This window comes from Lissotriton vulgaris, chromosome 1_1 (genome assembly GCF_964263255.1).
Source record: "Lissotriton vulgaris chromosome 1_1, aLisVul1.2, whole genome shotgun sequence".
Classification (NCBI taxonomy): domain Eukaryota; kingdom Metazoa; phylum Chordata; class Amphibia; order Caudata; family Salamandridae; genus Lissotriton; species Lissotriton vulgaris.
The window spans coordinates 836,096,325-836,116,143 of record NC_141685.1 but is presented as its reverse complement, the minus strand read 5'-3'; the positions used below and the strand labels follow the sequence as shown (position 1 = coordinate 836,116,143).

Sequence of the window (19,819 nt, the reverse complement as noted above, 5' to 3'; positions counted from 1 at the left end):
TGAATTCAGGGAACACACTGCCAAGGCTACCTCATCTGCTGTAAGCTTACCATTCATGAGTTCACGATCATCCTTAGTCAGACAAGGAAGCTTAATATCCCTCAATAGTATGCACGAATCTTCCTCCGGTCTCTCTGAGACGGAAGTGTACATAGCACAAAAATAATCAGCGAAACAGTCCACTATCCCCTGTGGGTCAGTTATACATGTCTCACAATTCGTCTCAACCTCTGGAACCACCCGATGAGCTCTATCTTTCTTATCCAACCAGGCAATCAATTTACTGCCTTGTCACCAACTCCATAGAGACGTCCCTGTTGTTCTCGACTCAGGGCTCTAGCACTGCCCGTAACCAGTGTCCTGTACTCAAGCTGCTTGAGTTGTAAGACATGCAATCTAGCGCGGGTCACCTCCTGTTCCAGTTCCATTTCCATGTTAGCTATTTCGGCCTCTACTCTCACTACATCCTACTCTTTCTGCTTTTTGACTCCTGTGATCAGGGATAGAGCCTGACCCCTGAGCACAGTCTTAAAAGCCTCCCACAACGAGATCGACGAGGAAACGGAACCCTCGTTTTTCTGGAAATAAAGCTCCAACGCTTTCAACAAATCATTGCGAATCTTACGATTACGCAGGTACCAGGGATTTATGGGGGCTACTCTACCACCAGAACCAGGAGCCAGTTCAAATCTAAGCCAGTGCGGCGAGTGATCCGAAATACCTCTTGCAAGATGCTTTACTTCAGCAATATACGACGCCTGGGCTGCAGGCACCAGAACATAGTCTATCCGAGAGAGACTACCATGAACGCCAGAGTGGAAGGTATACTGCTGCTGACTAGAATGAAATAATCTCCAGCTATCAGCCAGACCCAGTACCTCAATAAAATCTGGCAGCCATCTATGGGCCCTCCTCACATCCCGTGACGGATACCTGTCTAGAATGCCAGAGACTACAGCGTTGAAATCACCACCCAAGATCAATAATCCATTCAGGGAGGTCCAACACAATCTTCCCCAACTCAATAAAAGTCATAGTCTGCAGGCCCGGAGGGACATAAATTGAAACCAGGGAGAGAGTGTGTCCCTCCCAACATCCTGAAACAGCAACATATCGTCCCCTCTCGTCTGTAACAACAGATTCCACTACTAACGGGAGAGAATTCTTGAGAAGGATCCCAACTCCTCGGGACCCGGAAGTGAAACCAGCATGAGCCTTTCCTATTCATCACCTTACATACATTCCCTACCAAGTGAGTTTCCTGAAGTAGGACCACATAGGGGGAATGTCTTTTGAGGAATTTTAAAACCACACTGCGCTTGATTTTATCCCCCAACCCATTCACATTCCAGCTCAATACCCTCAATCCCCTACCCCCATCATGAAACAGAAAGAAGACCCAATCCTCCTCCGAGTCCCGCACCCTATAGAAGCAATCTTTAAATACAATGCCTTGCAAAAACATGAACAAAACACAACCAATGAACATTTCCCCCACACCACCCCTCAAACATCCCATTACACCACCCCCCTCCCTGCACCCCTGCTTACGACTATAGAGCCTCCCCAACTTGCAGTGTGCCTGTTGCCCCCACATCTAGACTAAACTACAAAAAGTAAGTCTGAGGAGGAAAGAGACCCACCGATAGCCAGTTGACCCCCCCATATGTACTGCGTTAAACCTTTGATCCAGAACATTACAACATTACAGCAATAGAACGTTCCCTAGTTTTCCCCAGCTACCAGAACAACAGTACTCATTCTTGCTCCTGCAAGCCCCTTTCTTCCTCTCCACTCTGTCTCTGGGGCTCTCGTTGGGCAGTTAAAGTGTCTAACCAGTCTGCAGCGATCTCCGGCTTATCAAAGAAATAAACTCTCTCTTCATGTTCGATTCTCAGCGTAGCCGGGTAGAGCATGGTGTATTTAAGTCCCATATCACGAAGCCTTCTTTTCACCCCCATAAAACTCAGTCTCTGCTTCTGGACTGCCTGCCTAAAGTGTGGAAAGAAACTGATGGACGAGTTGTCATACTTCAAGGGGCCCTCTTATCTAGACGCCTGGAGGATTACGTCTTTGTCTCTGAAATTAAATATTCTTGGTATCAAAGGTCGGGCCAGGGCACCGACACGCGGCCTCCCTCCAGGAATTCTGTGTGTCCGCTCGACGGTAAAGATATTGATCAGGCCTTTAGGTCCAAGGGGGTTGATTATTAGACCCTCAACAAAGAGGTCAGCCGCTTGCCCTTCCGCTTTTTCCGGTACCCCAATGATAAGTACGTTATTCCTCTGGGCCCGCCCTTCGAAATCCTCCGGTCGACGAACAACAAGTTCATTAGAGGCCCTCAGATTCCGAACTTCAGACTGTAATTCTGTGAATTCATCCGTGAGACTAGCCATTTTAATGTCCAAAGACTTCACGTTCTCACTAGTTTTCGAGAGGTCTGCCCGAATCAAGTTAACCTCAATGGACACAGTGTCCAATTTTTGAGCAAGAGTCTCCATCTTCTGTCCAAGAGAGGACTTGATCCCGTCAATGGCGGCCATCACGACTTGCAATGTTGGCTCAACTTCCAGGGCAGAGGTGTCTTTTACTCCTTCTTGTGACCTTCCCGGTCCACTAGGCGACCCCTTAGTTTGCGCGTATCTGTCCATGTTGTTTGATTGGGTGTATCTTCCCCCTCTAGTGGCCTTCGATTTCTGTTTGTCCCCCTCCGGCTTGGTCGCCATGTCGAGACAATCCTTATTCGTCGTACTATTCGGGGAGGTGACACTTGGGACTCGTCGTTGATGAACAGTATCGAGTCTCCTTGTCTTCCGAACCTTTAGGATAGTTGGTCAGCCATCCGTGGTACCCCAGCGCCCATCAAGCGGCAGAGAGACCCAATCGCGGCAGCCACATCTGCACGATACGCAGCCAAAAGCCTAGTTTTCAAGTCTTTAGGCCTCCACACTAGAAAAATGCCCACACTGCATGGCACACTGACCCCGACTGGGGTGTCCGATCACAGAAATGCACCCAGGCAAGAACACCAAGCGTTCCAGTCGAAATCGAAAGTGAAACCAAATGGGGCTGCAAGACCAGACCGGCCACTTTCTGTACCCAGCGCCGTTGTTGTCGAACTACGCCACGGGCACTATGCCAACCCAAGTGTGGGGAATCAGAGAGAAACAGGTCGCAAACTCTCCCACCCTCTAACTCTGGTTTCCGGGGTCCGTTCGGGATGCGATTTTCAGTATTCGACACTCCTTCGGTTCCACTGCAAGAAGTACTCCACAGTAGACAGGATTAGTGGCAGGATATATTCGGTGGGCTACGGGGGTCTCGGGAGCCCTGTGCTCACGCGGCCTTCTTGGATGCACGCGAAGCTCCTCCTCATGCACCGACTTTTAATGTATTTAAAAAAAAAATGCTTTTAGACATTCTAAATATGGCTTTATGTATGCTTTTATTCTCAAAACTTGTATTGGACCTTTTTATAGTTTTAGGAGTTTTTTAATGCTTTTATGTGGGTTTAGCATTATAATTAGTCGTTCATCCAAGAAGTAGGTGTCAGGTGGAGGTATTAGGCCTGGTTAAAAAATGCCATCTTTGCATGCTCACGTTCTTAAATGGCCCTCTCTTTCCCCATTAAAACGATAACATTCGACACACATTAATTTGCATGCATATACATATACAGGATAATATTCCTCCAACTCAGTTTGCTTACAAAACTATTAGGCACTATAGCAGACCAGCTGGAACAATCTGTACAAGGGCTAAGTTCAGCACGCAAGATGTTGTTATTTGCTTTTGGCTGCTTGGTGACTAAGCTATCATAATAGAATAAACAATTGCAACCTAACTAGAGCTTCGGCTTGAGATCATGGAGGATGTTAATATATATATGACATCAACCCCCAGATTCATCAAACCCAAAATCAGCGATTTCTAAATTGCGAGAAATACCAAATCGCAATTTAGAAATCGCAGAATGGGATTCATGATGAACAGCGAGTAAAAAAAGCAAATCGCAATCGGCTGCAATTGCCGATTGCGATTTCCCCAAAATCGCAGAAAAATCGCAGAATCAGCCGTTTTCCGTGTTGAAATTGCGATCTCGCAATTACCGAAATCGCAAATTGACATCTCACTAATTGCGAGATCGCAAAAATGGGAAGTCGCATTTCGAGCACATTGATAATATCCCAACCAGGAATCAGGCAGTTCACACCCTCATTCTGCATACTGAGCCTGAAGTGGAAGCAGCACTGTTCAGAGCTCCACTCCAGACCACCTCCAGCTCAAAATCAGGAGACACCCCACTGCAGAAAATGTCCCTGGAAGCAGCAGGGGACAGTTCCTCAGGAAGGAAACGAAAAATAAATTTTTCTGAGCAAGAATTGGAATACCTCATTGAGGGAGTGAGCAAAGACCACGACCGGCTCTTTGGGAAGGACTCAAGGAGGGTGCCTGAGGCGGACAAAAGAAGGATTTGGCTGTGCATCCGCGCCAAAGTAAATTCCGTGGGAGTGACCCAGCGCTCCATAGATGATTTAAAGAAGAGGTGGTACGACCTCAGAGGGCGTGCCAAGGAGAGGATTGCAGAGAGGCTGTGGGAGCGTGTTGCAACAGGTGGAGGAGAGCCCACAGTACCACCCAACACCCCACTGGAGGACCTCATGGAGGACACCCTGAATCCCGAGGCATGTGTGGGGGTGACCCGGCTGGACTCCTCCCGACCCACCCAAGAATCCAAAGGTAAGTGCCATGCGACTGCGACCCTGTCCCCTAACAATGGCCATGACCCCAGAGCTACCCATTAGAAACCCCATTCATGCAGTCCATGCACACCAGAAAAGCCCTATTGCATTGTGGGACATGTAGTCTGACCACAATTTCCATCATCCCCCATACAGCCAGACCGGTCCAGTGAAAGTCAATCCTATAGCCAGTCAGGGAATGTTAGCCTGCATGCATGTAGCAACCTTACATGTACAAGATACATGTCATTATTCAACGTCCACTTTACATCACAGGTGGCGCTGAAGAACCCAGCACTGATAGTGAGGCCCTGAACATAGATAACAATCCTGAGGACACCGAGGGAGACGTCTATCCTGCACCTCAACCAGGACCATCAGGGCAAACAGCAGCACCATCAGTACTACCACCACCTGCCCCTGTGGACCGGGCCACCTCAGCACCAACAGGCGCGCAACAACCGCACCGTGTGACACCCACGCCAGTGGCACTGCCAACAACAGCGCTGCGGCAGCAGACCTCAGGCTCATATTTGAGGGCCCCACCAGTCTTGTGAAGTATTCGGAATCGGCTCTTCAGAAGGCCAAATGTCCTCTCAATACAATTTCTGGTGCGTAAGTGTGCAGCATTGTAACGCCGTTGCTGTGGTGTGGCAGGGTTGAGGTATGGGGTGAGGAGGTACTCACGGAAACCGTAGGCGCTGTCACCTGAATGAAAGGAGCAGAGGGTGAGTGCCTGTTATGCGCAGTTACATGGTCACCATGTAGGATTTGGTGGCATGTGTACATACCTAGTAGGTGTCCTTCGCCAAAGTCTCCCCTGGCCAGTCATGTGTGCTCCCCGGGTATTGTGCCACTATGTCCGTGATGATTGTCTTAGCGTTGCACACCATCTGGATATTCAGGGAGTAGTAGGACTTGCGGTTCCGGTACATGTGTTCTGTTTGTGCAGGTGGGCAGATGTGGATGTGGGTAGAGTCAATGCATCCTATTACATGTGGGAATTGCGCAATGTTGTAAAACTGAAGCTTGGTTTGATTCAAGTCCTGTTGGGTGGTCGGGAATGTGATGTAATGGTGTAGCCGGGTCAGCATTGCCTCCAGGAAACTCCTTAGGCAGCGGGACATGGTGCTCTGGGAGATCCCCCTGCAACGGCAACTACCCCCTGGAAGCTTCCAGAGGCCAGGAGGTGCAGGCTGCACAAATCCTGGACATGTGTGGGCACGGCATTGGTCCTCCTTGTTGGGTGCTGCATCAGGGGGTCTAGGTCATGGATCAGCTTAGTGATCGTTGCCCCATTCAGTCGGTACTTGGGAGTAGATTTGCTCCGCAGTTTGGCCGAGAAGGGTGATCCGCTGGCAGAATATTCGCTCCTGGATTCTACGTCTGTTCCTTGCTGCAGCCTGGAGTCTTCGCCGCCTGACCACCATGTAGAGTCCTGGCATTGTGAGAGTCCTCATGCTCCTACTGTGTCTCCTTAAGTGTGTTTGGTCAGGCCTGCACCTGTGGCTAGTTTTTTTTTTTTTCATTTCAATTTCTACCTGGTTTGGGTTCTCCTTAAATTGCGCGTCACTAATAGCGATTTTCTTATTTTTCGCAATTTGTGATTTTTAATGAATTGCGTTAGCGATTATTTAGCGAGTTCACAAAATATTTTGCCGAATCCATGGATTCTCGCTATTTCCGATTCGCTATAGGGGTTCCTCCTGGATTCTGCAAATTATTTTGCGATTTCGCAAAATTTTATTTGTGATTTCGCAATTTTGTCCTTTATTCAATCATGAATTGCTTTTCTTTGGATTGCGATCGCAATAGCTAATTGGCAGCTATTGCGATCGCAATTTTGGATGATGAATCTGACTGTAAGTGTTTGATTATTCAGAGGAGCATTTCCCTGGCACTGAGAGGTCGGTTCTATGCTGGAATTCCAGGTCAGCTGATTCCTGTCAACTCATGCGAGGGATGTTGTCCTACTCTACACCAAGATGGACAGCTTGCTCATACTTGCTCAAAGATAAAGGGGAGTAAAACCACCCGACACAGATTTGGCACATCCACTCACCTTAGACACGATAGGGTAGAATACATTAGGTAGGAATACACTATATTACAGTTCTTGCACGCAAGCATATCGTTTTCTGTAATCTGCAAAATGGTTGAATTGTTCATCTTTTTCACAATGCTTGTAATGCTAATAACATTATTCTGTTTCCTTCTATTAATCATTGCAGTGCACGTATTTTACTCAAGAATTACAATGCTTCAATAAATAACGAGACTGCATGTTGTGTATTTCTTGTGTATCTCTTTGGGTATGTATAAGTGGCTGAGCAAAAGGGTTCTAGATCTGTTACCACAGTTTCCTTGATAGGTCAGGGGTGTCGTGTTCTGAGGTTGCACACACATTTGTTACTCTGTAGGGTTAGGGTTGCAGAGGGTGCAATTTGAGCTAGCAGGAGTATAGGCCTGCATATCCTAAAGGGTGTTCAGAATCAGTCTTGCACCAGTCCAAACGCACAGTTTTACTGGAGCAAGTACACGCCATATGACAGGTGTATATCATCCATTAGACACACCTGGGATGTCACCTATATATTCCATCCTGTCAGTTCATTTAATCACCCAACTACCTCCCACCAATGCAGTTGGACAATCACATATATACAAACTGTGTCCACTTCAGTAGTACAGTATGGCCATATATCCGTGTAAACTTTATCTTGTGCATCCGCTGCTGGGGAAGATCTATGCAATATATTCGTAGTGAATTAACATGATTCTGGCATTCCTAGAAACTGAGGTCCATATTTAACACGGGTTGCATCACTTTGTACCATGTTGCGTAGTGCAAAAGCCAGAATAATGCAACACAGTGCAAATCGCCGCGTTGCGTTACTCTCCCCCCCACCCCAGGGACATGTTCCATGGGTGCTGCTTGAGTGTTCCCATGCAAAACCGATAAATATTGGCGCTTTCCGAGATTTACCATTACTAGTAGACCTGAGAATGCTCCTAAATACTACGCCTTCCCAGAGGAGGCGTAGCAAGGAGAAATACCTTCATTTCTACTTCTTATTTCCTCTTTCTAGTGTGCTGCATTCAGCAGCACACATAGAAAGATGAAGAAGCTTCTGGGGATTGTTTTTATGCAGGAAAGGGTCCACCCTGTGCCATGGTGCAATGGTGCCTGCGTTGGCGGTAGGCTGCACATTGTGCACCAGCACTGGTAAAAGGCAGGAATTTGCCGTATTGTGATATATACAGTGCATTCCTGCCCTTACACTTTAACACAGTGCAGCATGCTGACTTGCTGAGCTGTACTGTGTTACATTTGGATAAATATGTCCCCGAGTGCCGAAAACCATGTATTTCGCACCATTTTCTAGGCACCATGACCACGCACAAATCTCATTACTGTGTCCCTTACACAGCTGACAATTGTGTAAATTCCTGTGGATTACACGCTCTACACATTTGTTATTGCTCTGTCCTCTCTCCCAGAGACAGGACTTGGTTCAATGTATGCACAGACTTGGGGAAGTTCGGTCAGACCTTGCTAGCTCCCAGACAGATGTATAAAAGAAAGCCTATGTCACACCCCAGAAAATACAAATTTCAGCGAAACCCATTAACCTACAGTCTTTGTAAAAACATTTTAAAGCAATAGGCGCTAGCCAGTTTTCAATATGTTAGATACAAATCGGTGTGTTTAGAAATAGTGCAGTATACCTACAATACGATGAAATGTGGATTTTACTTACATTTGTGGCCTGAAGTGTGCTTGGCTTGTAAATCTGTGGCTATGTGATGAGGTAGTCATTTAAGTTTTACTCTGCTCTGCAGCGGTATTCTGTATAAATAAATGAATGGGGTGTTTTAATCTTGTGACGAATCAGGCCGTATCCAGTTTCCTAATTCTCCTATTTTCTTCCTTCTCCAGCGAGGACTACTTCAAGAACAAGACCTCTTACAACTCCATGCAGCACGTGCTGGTCCTGACAAGGCCACCAAAATTGAACTATAGTTCTCTAGAACTTACCGCAGAACATACATTAATGGTAAGTAGGCAATACGTTCCACCGTCGCTCCATATTTTCACGGTCCTTCTAATCGATATAATGTCCCCTATTAAGTGGATTGCATTTAACAACATCAATAACAAAAATATTGTCTCACATAAACATCTTGGTCTAAATATTGCTTTTGGTTTGGTTATAGAGGTTTTATTATTGCAAACGGGGCAATATTTTTGCGAACGATATTTAGAATACTATGGGGCATATTAGCAAGAACCTTGTTAAAATGTGCGCCGTTTTAGTTGCAGGAAACTGCGGCTAAAAGGGCGATAATGGGCTTGCTAATATGTGTTATAGAATTCCAATAGAATCCCAGGTTAGACGTGCAGGACATCACACGAGGGCTTGACCTAAAGGCACTGATCCGTATGGCAACAACTGGTGATAGGGGAACTATACCCCCAGCCTGGTCTTAAGACATGTCTGCCAAGCATACTTGAAGGGACTGTAGCTGAGTTTGAGAGGCAAATCATGGGGCAGCAGAGGAAACCAGTAGGGGAGGGTGGGAAGTTGAGCGAGAAAAACTTCTGACAACCAATTTGATCTCCTTGTCCAGAACCCCGACAGCTGCTGCTACAAGAAAGAGTTCATGGTACTGGCCATGTTCAGGGGCTCTTCAATTGTTGGTCCAGACACCCCCCTACATTTGCCAATGCTTAGTCACTTGAAAATTGACCGAATCAGCCCAGCACTCGCCCTCCACAGACAAAGTTTCTTAATGAGGACAGCGAGGACGTTGAAATCTTCACAATCCGCACGAGGACAAGCAAAAGTTCTGGGATGGGTTGAGGGTAAAGGAGATGAAGGAATCAAGCCAACCAGTCCAAAGGGAACAGCACAAAAACCCCCAAGTTGCAGGACGTAAGTGTAAGGAAAGCAGAAGAATAGATCACTCTTACCTAAGATAAGCCAGCCCTGTTCCACCCGAAAGATTCGACAGGCTCTGGAATCCTGGGGCAGTAATTTCAGGCTCAGTGACGCAGTCCTGATCAGGGAGGAAAAATAAAGAGCATGCAAACAAAGAGGGGGGTCCCAGCCCAGCCTCCTCCGGGCTTTGCCCAGCCGCAGATTCAATTTATGCGCCTCCGGGTGCGGCAACGATGACGGTGGCCTCGGGGAGGCTGGGAGTCCTTGCTCCTCTCCCAGTGGTGCTGGCACTGTGTATCCCTTGTGCAGGGAGTTGACTCTTGGCAGGCATCAGGGATTTAACTGGCACAGACACGAGTACGGTCATGTTTCTTAGCTTCCCCAAGTTTTGTGCGAGTCATTATTCCTTATTAACACAGGCTCACCCTCTCTCTCCCTCTCTTTCTCTCACTCACACTCTACAGATAGAGTGACCTGATCACTAATGAGAGTAGTGACTCTGCTGGTAGCTTGACTAAATGAGACTCAGCCTGGATAGGCCTCGCAGTCACCTATGCTGATAAGGAAATGGTATGAGATAGCCCTGATTTTGCTTGCAGTGTCAGATGACTGACATCTTTGAGAACATGCCACCCGGATGGTGAGAACTGCCTGTGTTGAGTTCGGAGCCCTTTGGGCCTGAGATCTGCCTGCTTCATAAACTGGCTAAAGATTCTGCTAATCCCCTAACCTATATGTAGAGATGTGTGTTTGTGAGCATTGTGGGCATCGAGGCTTACCACCACAGAACCTGAAGTGTGTCTCAGGAGAACAGAATCTCCATATGATTGTGATGGGCTGCCTTCTGCTCCAGCCTCTTCAACCCAGAAAAGAAGGAACCAGCCTCCTTCTACCTCAAGCTTCCGCCGATGAAGCAAGCTGCTTTTGGTACCCAGGTTGCTTTCTGCCATTCTGCTGCAGATTGTTAGAACCACAAGAACAGTTATTTTCCTTCTTCTATTATAGCAGGGACTCAAAAACTGTCTTCTCTCTTGGCTCATGGAGGAACAACCTTCTGCCAAGGGAGCAGTGATTGCTATTGCTAGACCACTGCACTTAAACCAGTATCCCAGATGTCTGCCTTTTTTCTTTGTTGCCCACCATCTCCCTGAACTCAGCGTGCCATCTGTGATAGCCATTCAGTCTTGCTGGGCTCCTCGAACCTCCTGCCTACAAAGAGCCTAGAGGTTGTTTGCTATTCAATAAATTTTGCCTTGTAGCTCGGAATAAGCAGGTGTTTTCTTGTTTGGCACTGTGTGTGGTGAAAAGCACTGTTCTTGCAGGTGTGTGTAGGCTGGAATGAGTCTCCAACCGAACATTCATCTCTGCCGGTGATGCGCCAGGTCCCACTATACCTACTTACCCATTCATGTTTTTCTGAACTGTCAGATGAGGCTCATTCACCTACACTCATCTTCACAACAGGGTGGTAAAGTCTACACAGCCTCATATGGTGGCACTTAGGCCACCATATTATTTCCAAGCTAAAATCAGACCATCTTCTGCTCAGTTAACCAGAAAATCTCAATGATAAAAGCTAGCAGGAAACTGTTGCTTGCCCATCTAATCAATACCAACCACCGCCTCTCACCCAACTCCTAGAGCTGAGTTTGGTGCTTCCATTCAACTCTAAGAACAGCACTTGCTGTATCCATACTATTACAGCTTTGGATTGGTAAAATACCATTCAAGCAAACCTGAAATGAATAAAAGCACCCTCGCACATGTGTTTTGCTATCTCTTACCAATATAATGACTACAGAAATAGTATCTAAAAATAACAATTTGAAACAAAAATATACATACAAAATATATGCAGTATTCATTCAAGCATTACAAATAATTTAAATATATATGTATGATATACTTAAACATTTAAAGGATCTATTATAAATCACATAAACAGGTACAGAATAATTGTGAAATTCAAACCAGAACAAAAGAGCAACATACAAAACGTAATACAATTACAGAGGACATTTTCCAAAAAGTCACGCAACGCAGCGCAGCGCAACCCCAGCGAGACTGTGCTGTGCAACAGGGAGGGAGCAGGAGAGCGTCATATCTTCAGAGATATGGCTCTCTCCTCCCCCTTCCCTTGCGCTGGTGCTGATTTCAGCTGCTGTGCGCCATGCACACCTTAGCGCAGTAGCGCTAGGGTGTGTGAATGAGTGTAGCATAGGTTTTGTACAGGAAGGGTACCCTGGGAAGGACATCTAACATGGGCTTCAATTGGAATTCCATAGAGCATATTATCAAACCCATTATTGCCGTTTTAGCTGCAGTTTTCTGCCGCTAAAACGGCGATAATTTTATCGCCTGTCTTGATAATATGCCCCTCTGTTTCTACTAACATTGGAGAAAGTGTATAAAAAAAGCGGTGAAATATACTTTAGGAAAGTACTGATTTTGGGAGAGATGTGATATACTGCTGTAGTTCAAGTACACTATTAATTGAGAAAGGTGCAGAAATAAACAAACATAAATTGTGGAAAGTTCATAAATTTCCATTTCCAATTTTTTTGTTGCATTGAAATTAGAATAGTATAACCCTGCATCCTCCTTCAGTTATGCACTTTGCTCAATGTTTCTTGGGATGGAGTTAGAAAAAAGTCACCTTTTTATTTCTGCAATTACCTCAATTAATATTGTACTGGAATGACATTGGGGTGGTGGGGTGAATTCCACTATTTTACTATTTTAACTCCAATTCAAATAAAAGTGGTGAAAATGCATGAATGAAAGGGAGTCGATTTACTATGTTTGGTGCAATTCAACAAAATGTAGGGAATTGCATAAATAAAGGGGGCAATATTGATTATTCTTTCTCCCATCTCTCAAACATTGGGGAAAGTGCATGAACTGAGGAATGGAGAGAGAATCACTCTAACAAACATTGGTTAGGTCTGAGATTTGGTGCTGTGAGTTTTAAAATATAATATTTATTTCAGACATACTTTTTTATAAAATAGAAAATGTGTGGTTCAAATATGATATATTTTTAATTTAATGCATACTCCTTAACATTGCATTTGCTAATGTGAATAAATCACAAACCCCTCTACACATTCAATTAGAATTAATGAAACACATAAAATCTTACATATCTTTAAGAAAATGTGGATTTTCAACTGAAATCAAAGTTTCAGCACTCCAAACAAATGCACCCTATTTTTAATATATTTTAAATTAAAACAATAAACACAACCCCTAAAAACCATCCTAAACATATCAGTAATAACTATTTTATTTCATACTAAAACGCTATCCATCTATGCCACTGATAAACCTTCAATTCGTCATTTGAAGAATACATTAAAATTATGCTGCCTAAAATACATAAACTCCCACTATTGAATAAATACAAGATTTTTGGGTGTGATAGTTACATTTTTAAAAAGTGTCATTCAATATTTTCAAATTAACACAAATATTTTAAATTGGTCATAAAAACACCAGCCACCCAACTACACACCCTTCAAAAGGATCCCGTTATTAAACTTAAAAAAGAAGTATTATATTTGAACCCACAGAAATTCCTGATATTACCATAATATTAAAAAACTATCACTCCCCAATGTACTCCATAAGCTGCAATGTATCAATTAATTTTGATTTATACACCCCAAATAAAAAACAAATGTCATCATTGTATAATTATATATAAAAATAATAATAATAAAACAAAAACTTTCAATAAAACACAACACCCTAATTTCCAAAATACCCACAACCAAAAAATAATCAAACATTGCAAAGCTACAACAAAAAGTAACAATAATATAACCTAACAAAACAATTATTTAAATGTAAAGAACTATTGCTAAAAATTAAAATGATAGCATTACAACTATTTGAATACCGTGATATGTCAGTAAAAATATTTGAAACATTGATAATATTAACAAAGACAAGAAACAATGCACTCACAACTAATATAATGTCTTATGATATTTTTGTACTCATAATATTTTGTCCAGATATTCTGTTCGAACAATATTTTGAATGTGGTATTCAGGTACCATATCCATGATATAGGTTCAACTGATTGTTATTATTTCAGTTTTGGCTCCATTCAGGTAAAGGACAATTTCTTTGATCCCATGGTACATATATGGTACATATATTCAAGGTAATTGGTAATGTTAGGGTGAGTATGTTAATTGTTCTCTAATTTGTTGAGAATTTGGGGGTGAATGAATGAATGAAGGGAATCTAATACCGCGCAATTTAGCCCAAGCGCATCAAGGTGCCAAACAGGTCATCCAATCTGTAATTCTCCCTGTGTAACATTACGGATATGCCTCAGTAAAAAACCAAGTTTTTAATGCTTTACGAAACAGCGCAAGGGAAGGTTGCCCTGCAAGTTCAGGGGGAAGCGAGTTCCATAGCCTGGGTTCCAACGTGGAGAAAGCTCTACCTCCCCATGTCGCTTTTGTAAATCTAGGAACCACAAGAAGATTTTTATTGGATGAGCGAAGAGCTCTACTGGGGGAGTAGGAGTGAATGAGGTACCTAATACCCTCTGGGCCAGTGCCGTAAAGAGCCCCATGGGCAAGACAAAGAATCTTAAAAGAGATCCTAGACTGGATGGGCATCCAGTGCAGGTTTCTTCTGGCCAGTGAGGCCGAGGAGATCCTGGGGAGATTAAGGACCATCTTTGTCACTGCATTCTGGACTATCTGCAAACGATGGATAAGACTCTTAATAATACCCACATAAAGGGCGTTGCAGTAGTCCAGTCTTGAGAAAACTAATGCCATAGTGGCTTGCTTCCGAGCATCGGGGGAAAGATAATGAGCGATCTTTCTAAGGACCCTGATGATACCGCAGCAGGTGGAAACACTCCTGCTGACCTGACGGTCAAAAGAAAGCGAGGTATCTATCAGCACCCCTAGGTTCCTGGCAAATTGACAAGGAAGGGGATAGTCCCCAAGTGAGGCTGGCCACCAGTCATTTGACCAGATGTCCTGATTGCCCCCGAAGATCAAGACCTCCGTCTTCTCCCCATTTACCTTCAGGAAGTTCTGGATCATCCATTGTGATACCGCCTCCCTACAGTTCCTGAAGTTCAGGGCTGAATCCCTCACAGGCTGTGTGAGAGAGACCATAATTTGGGTGTCGTCAGCGTATGACAACACCTCAAGCCCAAAAGATCTAACTACCCTGGCAAGTGGGGCCACATAGATGTTAAACAATGTGAGGAGCCCTGAGGGACCCCACACTGCACAGGTTTCGGGGGGGGGGAAAGAAACTCGCCCAACTTTACCCTTTGTTCTCTTTGATTGAGAAAGGAGGCCAGAAGGCTCAAAGCTGGACCTCCGACCCCTATTTCCCTGAGACGAGTAATCAGGATAGAGGGAGACAGGGCCTTGAAGGCCGCTGTAAGGTCAAGCAGGACCAGGAGGGTAGTATAGCCCTTATCGACCTTAGAGCGGATGTTGTTAATGACCACGGTGAGGGCAGATTCGGTGCTGTGGGATCTCCTAAAGTCATGTTGTGACGTATCTAGGAGAATGGAATCATCAAGAAAAGTACTGAGGTGACGGTTAAGATGTGATTCCAATATTTTTGCAGGAGCAAGTAAAAGTGAAATCGGCCGGAACTTTTTCAAAACCCCGGATCCAGGGTGGACTTCTTTTGGAGGGGTTTGACGACCGCCATCTTCCATGAGAGAGGGAAGATTCCCTCCGTGATTGCAGCATTCATAACCTCCATACGGGGAGGAATAACCACTTCCCTACAGGCCTTCAAAACCTTGAGCGGACATGGGTCTAAAGGGGAGCCAGATTTAGTGTTATCGAGAAGCTGATTGATCCATTCCAGGGTAAGGAGAGGGAAATGCAGGAGGCTAGTAGGCGGTCCTTCCGACAGACACCACACTATAGGAAGGGCGGGGGTGGAACGAGATCCCAACTCAAGGTTAAGGGATTCAAGGGTGTCAAAGATATCCACAATTTTAGAATGGAAAAAGATCGAGATTTTATCACACAACTCCTGGGTTTCCACTATAGGGTCGACTGGCTGAGGGTAGGAGAGGGAGTCTATAATCTTAAAAAGGTCTCTGGGGGAGTTAAGGGAAGCAGTCAAGTTAGCAAAATGAGCCCTCTTTTCCTCCATAATAGTTAGTTTATATTCTTTTAGAAGAAGTTTGTGTTGTTCCATCTCCGAGGGATCGAGTCGAACCCGCCAAAGCCTCTCCTGTTTTCGGCATCCCTGCCTCAGCAGCCTAAGTCTATCCGAAAACCAGGGGGCCAAAGGGCTTTTGCTAGCAGAATAATGCTGTTTAGCAGGGGCCAAGATGTCCAAAGCCCGAGAGATGGTACTTGAAAATTCTAAAGCAGCAGAGTTAACATCCTGCATTTCAATGGACCTTAGTTTATTCATAAATGGGGAAAGTGCTTCGTTATTAATCACCTTAAGATTCCTTCTAAGTTCCCATTTCCTAGCATCCAAAAGGAGAGGGGCAGTCTGTTGATATTTTAACTCCAACGGGATGGCCGTATGATCGGACCAGGCAAGCGGAATTGGGGTACCTGCCTTCAATCTGGAGTCATTGGAGAAAACTCCGTCAAGGGTGTGGCCAGCCAGATGGGTAGGGCTAGCCACCAGCTGAGTCAAGCCGCAGGAATCCAGAGTTTCCACCAAAGAGAGGGTATCTCTGGAACTCATGTTTTCCAGGTGGAAGTTTAAATCACCCAGAAGAGTGATGTTGGGCCTGTCAATAAATGGTTCTAATATCTTGATCACATCTTGACTAAAGGCGGATCTGGGGCCTGGCAGCCTATAAAATAGGAGGCCGGGAAAGGAAACAGAGGGAGTAGAATTAATGGAAAAATACATGGGCTGAAAGGAGTTTGAGGGGGTAGAAAGGCATTCAGTCCGGCAGTTAGAGGAGTTTCTATGTAGTATTTCTAGCCCTCCTCCTCTGCGACCAATTCTATCCATCCTTGTGAGGACATAGCCATAAGTGATTGCATCTACGAGTTCAGGTCCTGAGGTTTCCGAAGCCCAGGTTTCAGTAATGAACACCCAGGAAGGCTTTCTCAATCTCATCTGCATCCCTCAAAAGTGGATATGCTAATTTTCCAGAACGTGCTATAATGTAAGCAAGTAAAGGTTGAGCAGAAATGGGAGGGAGAGGATCTTGTGGCAACCCACAAATTATCATAACGAGTCAATGAAACTATTGAACCAATTTGCTCTAGTTTGCTGTGATTGAAGTGGAAGGAGTTGATCCACTTTTAGTGCTGTTTCAAATTCAAATAGGGTTCAATGCAGAGAAATATATTATCCTAAATATTGCACATCTTTACAATTTCTACTATCTCTCACATTGGGTCATAGCATACTGCCTCTCTTATTTTTTGTAATTCATAGTTTCCACATCACATTCCCATTCCTATCTTAAAATTCCAATAACTTCATTCCTCTGTTCCATGTTCTTGCAAACTTTACCTTAGTCCTTCATCTAAATCATTTGCAAATGAAATAGTTTTTTTTACACCTGTGACCTGTACTCAAATCTTTATTTCTTCTCCATACTAGTGCTGACAAGTTCTAAGATGTTATAACCCCTTCGATGCTCATGACGAGCTCAGCTCGTCATGAGGTATACCTCTTGTGTGCTCATGACGAGCTGAGGTCGTCATGACCACACCCATTTTTATTATGGCCCAGCACAGGAGAAGGATATCATCAGCAGGGATAGTGCTAAAGAAACTAATTCATATTCTTATTTCATTTTTTCCATTTGGGTAAAAGGTTTGTAATTTAAATATACACCAAACCACTCTCTGTAACTATATTCTCATACAGTACTCATCTCTGAGTGATGATTTACAATTTCACAAATTCGAAACCTTACCTGTCCTGCTTCCATAAAGTGTTGCTCAACCGTTAATCTTGTATACAGACTATATATATTTCATTTGTATGCAACTCCTAGGCGCAAGTGGATTGCTCCGTCCTGGATGTGTTTATCTCTTACAAATCGAGTAAACACACTTGAAATTTGCAAGACAGATTCTTCATCTGTGGTTGTGGTGGCAGTCTCTAAAATTCTCTAAGTGGTATGGTCTATTAGGCAAATATTTTTAACACAACTATAGTAAATTGAGGTATAGTGGAAGATGTTGTGGTGTAATGTACCTGTTTTCATAATTTATGTAATAGATTGTATTCATTTTTACCATTGATTTATTGATCGATTGTTGTTTTATGAGATATTTATTCTGCTATTTTGTACATTTTTGATGATGAAAATGTATTTTAGAGCTGTCGGAAAACCTTTATTTGTGTTCATTATTCCTTACAAACATTTCAAAAGGTATAGCACGCCTTTGGTACTACAAGTGCCATAATCCTTGATGGTAAGATTATCTGGGTTTGAGAACTTGGACATATTGCTTGTGGGGGCCCGTCCATTTCAATAAATAAAGAATCTTGATTAATAATATCAGATTTAATAATCTTAGTAAAAAGCCCATGCTCCATTTTGTTGTACTCCATCTCATGAAGAAATGTTTTCACAGAACCACAGACGCTAAACCTTCCAAATGGGATACACAGTGGTACAGAATTGACATATCACATGTAATTGAAATGTAATCTGTTTGATCTAAATTGTACTGTTTGAGGTTTCAATAACAAGACAGAAAGGTCTATCAGAAGATGTGGAATAGAGCTCATTAGCTGATGTAATTAACAACTTTCCTTTTAAAGGGCGTTTTATGAACCTCATTCTGTATTGCCGCTTCAAATGTTTCCACAGTACAATCTTTCATCTGAACTTCTGCTGTGCTTCTTATGTGAAATTGTAAATGAGATTCGGAAGGTAAATGAGCACCACTTTCTTGTTAGGCAAAAAAAGCTACCCTTGAAGTTTTCTGGTAAATTTATATACTTGTATTTATGTCTCAAATAAATTAGAATCATATATAATTGCAAATCATTGCCCCTTTGTAGTACTAAGTTCAAACAGTCAGATATTGGTTTTGTAGAAACATTGAGAACTAAGGGCCTGATTATGACTTTGGCGGTGTGGCAGCGGGCTGCCATGCCAGTGTCCCGCTGCCATACCGCCACAGCTGCACTGAGACCGCTCGCCAGATTAGGAGCTTTCTCCTGGTCTGGCGGGAAGTGCTTTGGTGGTTCCAGGCGGTCAGCCTTAGAAAGGCACTGCAATGGGAATGCCAAAGCAAGTTCCGTCATGGCATAAACTGTTAAGTCCATACCGTACAGATACTGGGGCTGCATGCATACAGGGGGGCACACCATGTTCACCCCTTGCATGCATTCCCATGGCCCTATAGGGCCCCCTTAGTTTCCTCACTGCCACAGTTTTCTTGGCGAGCTCACCTCCATGAAATTCGTAATATGCATGGCTGTGCCGAAGTGGCACCACCAGCATAATGCGAGTTACGGACAGCTGCAAGACCACCAGGGATTGAGGATCCCTGGTGGTAGCAAAGGCCCTATGGCAGTCCAATGGCCATGCTCATAATATGGCAGTCAGAACGCCGAAGTCATAATCAGGCCATAAGATTTATTCTATTGGGTGTTAGTCTTTTGTGAAGAATATTTGTTTATTTTAGCATGTCTTCTTTTCAAATAGAAATTTGCCCAAATGTAGGGGAGTGGCTTGGACACCGAGGAAGATGGCGGTGTAGAGCGTCTCTCCTCCCGTCACGAGCTTTCGTATCAGAAATTGGAACGTTTTCTCCCGTATACACCTGCGATGTGACCGCGGATTAGGAAATCGGAATACTCTGGGAATGCGGTGAGCTGCTTTCTACGGCTGCGGCTGCACCAGAACTGGAGATACGTCGAACGGGACTCCGGACGTCCCCTGCAGCACCATAGATGAGGGAGCAAAGGCGGGACACTGAGCGATCACCGCAGTGGTGTGGACGACTGTAACCACGCGATGTGACTGGCACACGGTGAAGCGGTGGTGTCCTAGAAGAAGATTGAGTTCCCGACCCTGTAACACGGACGCGTTAGTAAAGTCCGACCGGCCATGTGGGGACCCAGGGCTTCCAAAACCTTTACCAAGATGGCGGCCGCCACTTTGCATTTGCGAAAAAACGAACG

General features: G+C 44.4%; 1 protein-coding gene across 1 annotated transcript in view; it reads left to right on the top strand.

Moving 5' to 3' along the window:
- The window catches only part of LOC147747979 (guanylyl cyclase C-like), a 501,196-nt gene that overhangs the window by 147,777 nt on the left and 333,600 nt on the right, over nucleotides 1–19,819 (top strand). The window contains exon 7 of the mRNA XM_086957493.1: nucleotides 8,683–8,800. Coding sequence (XP_086813619.1) covers nucleotides 8,683–8,800 — 118 coding nt within the window. The remainder of the gene's footprint in view (nucleotides 1–8,682; nucleotides 8,801–19,819) is intronic.